Genomic DNA, 7,527 nt, shown 5'->3' on the forward strand with positions numbered 1-7,527 from the left:
GTCACGGGCAAGTGGTAGACGACTTTCTATCCTGGTGTGACTACGCCTTCTTGCAGCTAAATGTTTCTAAAACAAAAGAGCTATAATGCATAGATTTTAGACGTTCCCCACAATCCCCCCAGAAGAGTGTTGTCAACGGACAGACTGTATAGATATTGTACCCAGCCACAAATATCTAGGCACAGTTATTGATGACGAACTGAAATTCGACCAAAATACTGATGTGATGCATAAAAAAAGGTCAACAAAGCCTGTACCGCCTGAGGAAATTGGCTCCAGTTCAATGTCGACAAGACTCTGATGAAACTGTTTTACAGTGCCTATACATCGAGTCCGCCATTTCTTTCTCCATTATCTGTTGCTATATGGTATAATCTCTGCATCAGAGACAAAAAATCCCTGGGGAAAATTGTAAAAAGTGGCCTCTAGAATCATTGGCTCACAAATGAACGGCCTAGACCAGATCTTTATAAGAAACAGGTACTTAACAAAGCCCCTGAGCATCCGATCTGATGCTGCTCACCCTCTACACGGAGAGTACATCCTTCTCCCATCCGGCCTTCGCTTGCGAGCCCCTTATTGTGCCACAAAAAACCAAGCACAAACATTCCTTTGTCCCGGTCTCCATTCGCACACTGAATGCTGCTGTGGGTAGATCTAGGATATTATAACCTTATGATGAGTACTTTTCACTTTTTACTGTATTATCTCGTGCCTAATGACTATGCACATGCACTTTTATGACATATCGCATAGCACTTTAACACCTGCACTTTAAAGGCGCAGTGAAACGGAAATGGTGAACAACATGAAAATGGTGTTTCCACATGAAACACCGGTCTGAAGTTTCTGAACCAATCAGAGTGTCGCATCCCTTCAGGCGATGGGACGGTAGCTAGGGACGGTAGCTCTGCTATGCGCTACAGCGTGGTGTGTGTTTGTTTACAAATCAGACGGTCGGCCAGCACAACCAGTTTACTGTTACGTGGCTTATTTCTACCCTATAATGTTTTCAGAAACATATTTTAGCGTGATGATTACGTTGAAACCGAGTAATACACTGTCTGAATGTTATCTTGAATGGAAATAAAAACGGAGTAATCTGTAATCAGAAGCAGCTGTGTTGCATGGATGCGCAGATATGGGGAATTAAACAGGTGAGCTTCATTTTTATTGGCTTTTATCGATGTGTATCTCTACACGTCATCACGCAGCACGTTTTCGTTTTAATAAATAAATAATACAATCGTTTTTATGGACCTTTGATATAAAAACACACAGAAATGAGAATTTTCCCATTTTTTTGGCATCCATTGTTAGGTATGCCCATATGATGACCACGGATATGGTCTAAAAGTGTGAAAAACGTCTTTTTCATTTCACTGCGCCTTTAATGGTTGTGTGCACCTCTGTACTCTGGTATCCGCTATGTGAACTGTTTGTTTGTTTGTACTGTTTCATTCATTGTTTAATGTACTGTCTATGCTCATGCAACCCAATTTGCCCTTCGGGGACACTAAATAAACTAGAACCTTAGTCTAAGCCAATAGCCTTGGTGTACACGCACGTCCTTGGATTCCCTATGACGTGTCGGATGGACGGAGCCTGTTAAAAGGACCACTTCACCACTTTTCAACCTATACCTTCATCTAATTGGAACTGCCCACGGCCCTCCTATTACGAGACACAGACCGAGTATAGGAAAATATTGTGGTATTTTACCATGAACATTAGTGAGGACCAATTATATTGATAATATATAAGATGAGTTGAAAAGTGGTGAAGTGGTCCTTTGCCTATATGCATTGTGAACTTGTTTGGATTGGCTATTTTCAATAGATATTGTACATATTTTGAACTTGGTAAAATGGGACATTCTGCAATATGAGTAGCCTACTTTAACTTTTTGTACTTGAAAACACTTACATTGCTGGCATTTATTGAAAAACTAGGATCTAATTCACTCCAGCATTTTTTTCCCATTTGAGCTCTTATTTTGAAAAGCCACATTCCCAGTCTACCGGAAGTAGTATTATGCTAGGACGCTCGACGGAGCCGAGACAAGGCCTTGTTTACAATATGAATCCAAACCGAGGCACTGGCGTGCTCCACATCGTCTGCTCTGTGGGTGAAAAAAACGTGGTTTTGACCAAAAATGCCATCTGGGACAAAGGAATAGGGGATACGGGCGATTGAAAGAAACAGATAGAATGGATTATTATGGCGATCTAAGATGGACGATCCAGTGCTATGCTAACAACACAGCTAGCTAACCCGGCTAACGTAAGTAGCATTATGGCTCGATCGATCGAACGCACTTTAAAATATGCTAATAAATAACATCTTCTTCTTCTTCTTCTTCTCTTTCCTCCACTCCAGTCGCGGACCGCCGCCTCGCTCTACTCCAAGCCCCCGGGGGGGTCGTCGTCGTCGTCTGGCGGTATTCCCAGCAAGCCGCTGGCGTCGTCGCAGTACACGTCCATGCACCCGGCCTCGTACTCCACCCCCGCCAACAACAACAACAACCCGTTGGACAGCGTCTACAGTTTCCCCCCCTCGCACGGACCCCCCCCGCAGCAGCAGAGCGTCTACCAGGTGCCCTCTGGCCCCGTGGGACCGCCGCCGCCCAAGTCCTACCACCCCGGGGGTCCGACAACGGGGGGACTACCCCCCGCGCTAGCCCAGAAACAGTACCACCACCACCAGCAGCAGCAGCAGGATATCTACCAGGTGCCCCCTTCCATGGGCCCTGTTGTGGGCTCTAAGGATATCTACCAGATCCCCCCCTCCATGGGGCCCATTGTGGGCTCTAAGGATATCTACCAGATCCCCCCCTCCATGGGGCCCGTTGTGGGCTCTAAGGATATCTACCAGATCCCCCCCTCCATGGGGCCCGTTGTGGGCTCTAAGGATATCTACCAGATCCCCCCCTCCATGGGGCCCGTTGTGGGCACTAAGGATATCTACCAGGTGCCCCCCTCCATGGGGCCTCACCAGGGGGGAGGGACGACAGGACAGGACATTTACCAGGTCCCGCCGTCCTGGGAAAGCAACAACAAGCCACTGGGAAAGGTAAGGGTCGATGGATGGATGGATGGATGGATGGATGGATGGATGGTAGCCTCGCATAGCCAGCCTTCATCTGCCTTTGCAATGCATATCGCCCCAGGCAGATTGAGTGTGGCTCCTCTCAATGCATATCACCCCCAGGCAGATTGAGTGTGGCTCCTCTCAATGCATATCAACCCAGGCAGATTAAGTCTGGCCCCTCTCTGAATGCATATCACCCCCAGGCAGATTGAGTCTGGCCCCTCTCTAAATGCATATCACCCCCAGGCAGATTGAGTCTGGCCCCTCCCAATGCATATCACCCCCAGGCAGATTAAGTCTGGCTCCTCTCAATGCATTTTGCCCCAGGCAGATTGAGTCTGGTCCCTCTCAATGCATATCACCCCCAGGCAGATTGAGTCTGGCCCCTCCCAATGCATATCACCCCCAGGCAGATTGAGTCTGGTCCCTCTCAATGCATATCACCCCCAGGCAGATTAAGTCTGGTCCCTCTCAATGCATATCACCCCCAGGCAGATTAAGTCTGGCCCCTCTCAATGTGTATCACCCCCAGGCAGATTAAGTCTGGCTCCTCTCAATGCATATCACCCCCAGGCAGATTAAGTCCGGCCCCTCTCAATGCATATCACCCCCAGGCAGATTAAGTCCGGCCCCTCTCAATGCATATCACCCCCAGGCAGATTGAGTCTGGCCCCTCTCAATGCATATCACCCCCAGGCAGATTGAGTCTGGCCCCTCTCAATGCATATCACCCCCAGGCAGATTAAGTCTGGCCCCTCTCAATGTGTATCACCCCCAGGCAGATTAAGTCTGGCCCCTCTCAATGTGTATCACCCCCAGGCAGATTAAGTCTGGCTCCTCTCAATGCATATCACCCCCAGGCAGATTAAGTCCGGCCCCTCTCAATGCATATCACCCCCAGGCAGATTAAGTCCGGCCCCTCTCAATGCATATCACCCCCAGGCAGATTGAGTCTGGCCCCTCTCAATGCATATCACCCCCAGGCAGATTGAGTCTGGCCCCTCTCAATGCATATCACCCCCTGCAGGCAGATTGAGTCTGGTCCCTCTCAATGCATATCACCCCCAGGCAGATTAAGTCTGGCCCCTCTCAATGCATATCACCCCCAGGCAGATTGAGTCTGGCCCCTCTCTCAATTGTGGGAGGACTTCACAAGTGGTGACGAGCCAACCAGATTCGTCTGGAAACCAGGCTGTAACCAACCAGGGCCCCAGTATGCAAATATGGGGCGGGACATTTGCGGGGGGAAAAATGTAATGCTGAGAGGGGCGGGACTAATATTAGTATCGCCCCTCTAGGCTAGGCGGATGGATTGAACCTCTCCCGGCACTATCAAACCTACGCTAATTCCACTACTCTGAGCCTCACACCCTGGCGACCCTGCAGTGGGGCTGATGGGCAATATGACTTCAAATCCGTGTCACCGTCACTAGCGTGGTTGCCTATATATATAGGCAAGCAGACTCTTGGTTATTGCACTGCAAATCGTTTTTTTTTTAAACGTTTAAATTGCGTAACAGCTCTCTATATTCTCACTAGACAAACAAAACAGCGCAGACAAGCGCAGACATTTCTTACCGGTACCTCAGTTATATTTTAGACGAACGATGTTCCTGTTTTATAGTGAAAATAGCTGATTTTTTTTACACAACTAAGAACAGTATAATTCATTTAGAATTGGACGGGAACCCCTTTTGGTGTCTTAACTATAAGCATTATGTTATACTTTAGCTATTGGAAAATAGCAGATCTACAAGCTCATATAGCGAGCCACCGAGTGGCGTGCTACGAGCTTGTAGGTCTGCTATTTTTTGAAAAATCGTAAAAATGCGGCACAAATATTTGAATATTTATTTTTTCGACATTGCTTACCGGTAACTCAATGATATTTCAGATGAACGATGCTCCTGTTTTATAGTGAAAATCTATTTCTACAACTGTAGAACGGTATCATTGATTTAGAATTTACCTAGGCTATAATATACCCCCAATTAACCCGATTAACCTACATGAGCAAGATGAAGTGGCTATTGGTTCCACGTGTTGGGTTTGGATGTGTTTGGGGTTACCCCCCTCCCCCCCCCCCCCCACCCCAACCAGCCCACTGGCCTACATCACAACCAATAACCAATACAATACATTTCACCCAATAACGTACGGTGTACACCGTTCCTCCATCAATCTCCAGAAGGCTATAATAGGACGACTGACCCTTCCTCCGAACCCGGGTGGAAACGGCACACTCAGCACTCAGTTCACAAACGGCACAATGACAGACCTGAGATCAGATTCTAAAAAAATGTCTTCTACATCCTGACAGTTTTCCATTCTGACCTGAGATCAGATTATAAAAATGTCTTCTACGTATGTCAGTCGCTCTTCGATTTTTCAAAAATAGCAGAACTACAAGCTCGAGTGGCGCGCTATACGAGCCGGTTAAGATGTCCAGGTTTTGTCCTGCACATGTCCATGCTGTGTTGATGTTGGTATACCATAGGCAAACGTTCATTCTTCAATATTTAAGTGTGAATTGACCATTGTGCCACCATGAACGCTGTTTTGTTGTAAAGCAATACCCTATAGCTACTTCGGTTTTCATAACAAGGTCTATTATTTATTCAGCTTTTTCACCATTTGATGACTTTTAGCCTCTCAGACCCAATACGTCTTTATTCTATTGTCGTTGGATAAGACGTTGTCCTGCAATTCCATGTTGTATATTGATGTGATGAGAGCCATGCAAGGCATCCAGGGCACACGTTGATCAAAATAGCAGTTGTTCGACAATAACTTAACTCTTCAAGAGTGTAAAAAGGAAACCAAATGGACCTGTACAGCCAGGTCCATATGGTTTAATTTTGCTCTCTCAAGAGTAAAAGGAGAATTCCATACTAGAAGACTTTCTTAGCTTTATTTGTGGTTGTTACGTCCCCCACCAAAGAGGTCCAGGTGTTATTTGTAGTTGTTACGTCCCCCACCAAAGAGGTCCAGGTGTTATTTGTAGTTGTTACGTCCCCACCAAAGAGGTCCAGGTGTTATTTGTAGTTGTTACGTCCCCCACCAAAGAGGTCCAGGTGTTATTTGTAGTTGTTACGTCCCCCACCAAAGAGGTCCAGGTGTTATTTGTAGTTGTTACGTCCCCCACCAAAGAGGTCCAGGTGTTATTTGTAGTTGTTACGTCCCCCACCAAAGAGGTCCAGGTGTTATTTGTAGTTGTTACGTCCCCACCAAAGAGGTCCAGGTGTTATTTGTAGTTGTTACGTCCCCACCAAAGAGGTCCAGGTGTTATTTGTAGTTGTTGCGTCCCCACCAAAGAGGTCCAGGTGTTATTTGTAGTTGTTACGTCCCCACCAAAGAGGTCCAGGTGCAAAAGCGCATTATTGGGTATTTCCCCTACCATAAGCCCTCAATGAATTGCATTGAATTGCATTGAATTGAATGGGGCTATGGGGTGTTACAGTGCTAATTTGCTTATTTCCATCGCTCAAAAATCACTTTACTACTTATTTTCGATTGAAATAAGCGAATTTGCACAAAAACCCAACCCCCGTTGAGGGCTTATAATTAGGGGAAATAGCCAATAATGCACTTTTTGCACAAAATAACACCTGGACCTCTTTGGTGGGGACGTAACGACTACGAAGGCCTTCTAGTCTGGAATTCTCCTTTAAAGAACTCTTAAGTGTCATTTGGTTACCGACTCCCCTCAAGGACCACTGGTGGTCCCCGGACCACCGGTTGAGAACCACTGAAATAGAGAGAGAGAGAGAGAGAGAGAGAGAGAGAGAGAGAGAGAGAGAAATAAATGGCAGGTGTTTTGGCAGCGATGACGAGCTAGGGCTGTGTGCATGTGTCTATTATGTATTCGGCTTTTTCACCATTTGATGACTTTTACCCTCTCAGACCTAATAATACGTCTTTATTCTATTGTCGTTGGATAAGACGTTGTCCTGCAATTCCATGTTGTATATTGATGTGATGACAGCCAATGCAGGCATTCAGGGCACACGTCGAACAAAATAGCAGTTTTTCGACAATAACTTAACGAGTGTAAAAAGGAAACCAAATGGACCTGTACAGCCAGGTCCATATGGTTTAATTTTGCTCTCTCAAGAGTAAAAGGAGAATTCCATACTAGAAGACTTTCTTAGCTTAGTGTTATTTGTAGTTGTTACGTCCCCACCAAAGAGGTCCAGGTGTTATTTGTAGTTGTTACGTCCCCACCAAAGAGGTCCAGGTGTTATTTGTAGTTGTTACGTCCCCCACCAAAGAGGTCCAGGTGTTATTTGTAGTTGTTACGTCCCCACCAAAGAGGTCCAGGTGTTATTTGTAGTACGCGTCCCCCACCAAAGAGGTCCAGGTGTTATTTGTAGTTGTTACGTCCCCCACCAAAGAGGTCCAGGTGTTATTTGTAGTTGTTACGTCCCCACCAAAGAG

The 7,527-nt window shown here is 46.3% G+C and overlaps 1 protein-coding gene across 1 annotated transcript in view; it reads left to right on the forward strand.

Annotated features, from left to right (window-relative positions):
• The window catches only part of bcar1 (BCAR1 scaffold protein, Cas family member), an 84,289-nt gene that overhangs the window by 39,725 nt on the left and 37,037 nt on the right, over positions 1 to 7,527 (forward strand). Inside the window, 1 exon segment of the mRNA XM_080761870.1 lies at positions 2,380 to 3,072. Coding sequence (XP_080617996.1) covers positions 2,380 to 3,072 — 693 coding nt within the window.

The sequence above is a fragment of the Protomyctophum bolini genome (assembly GCF_963924005.1).
Source record: "Protomyctophum bolini genome assembly, chromosome: 4".
Classification (NCBI taxonomy): Eukaryota; Metazoa; Chordata; class Actinopteri; order Myctophiformes; family Myctophidae; genus Protomyctophum; species Protomyctophum bolini.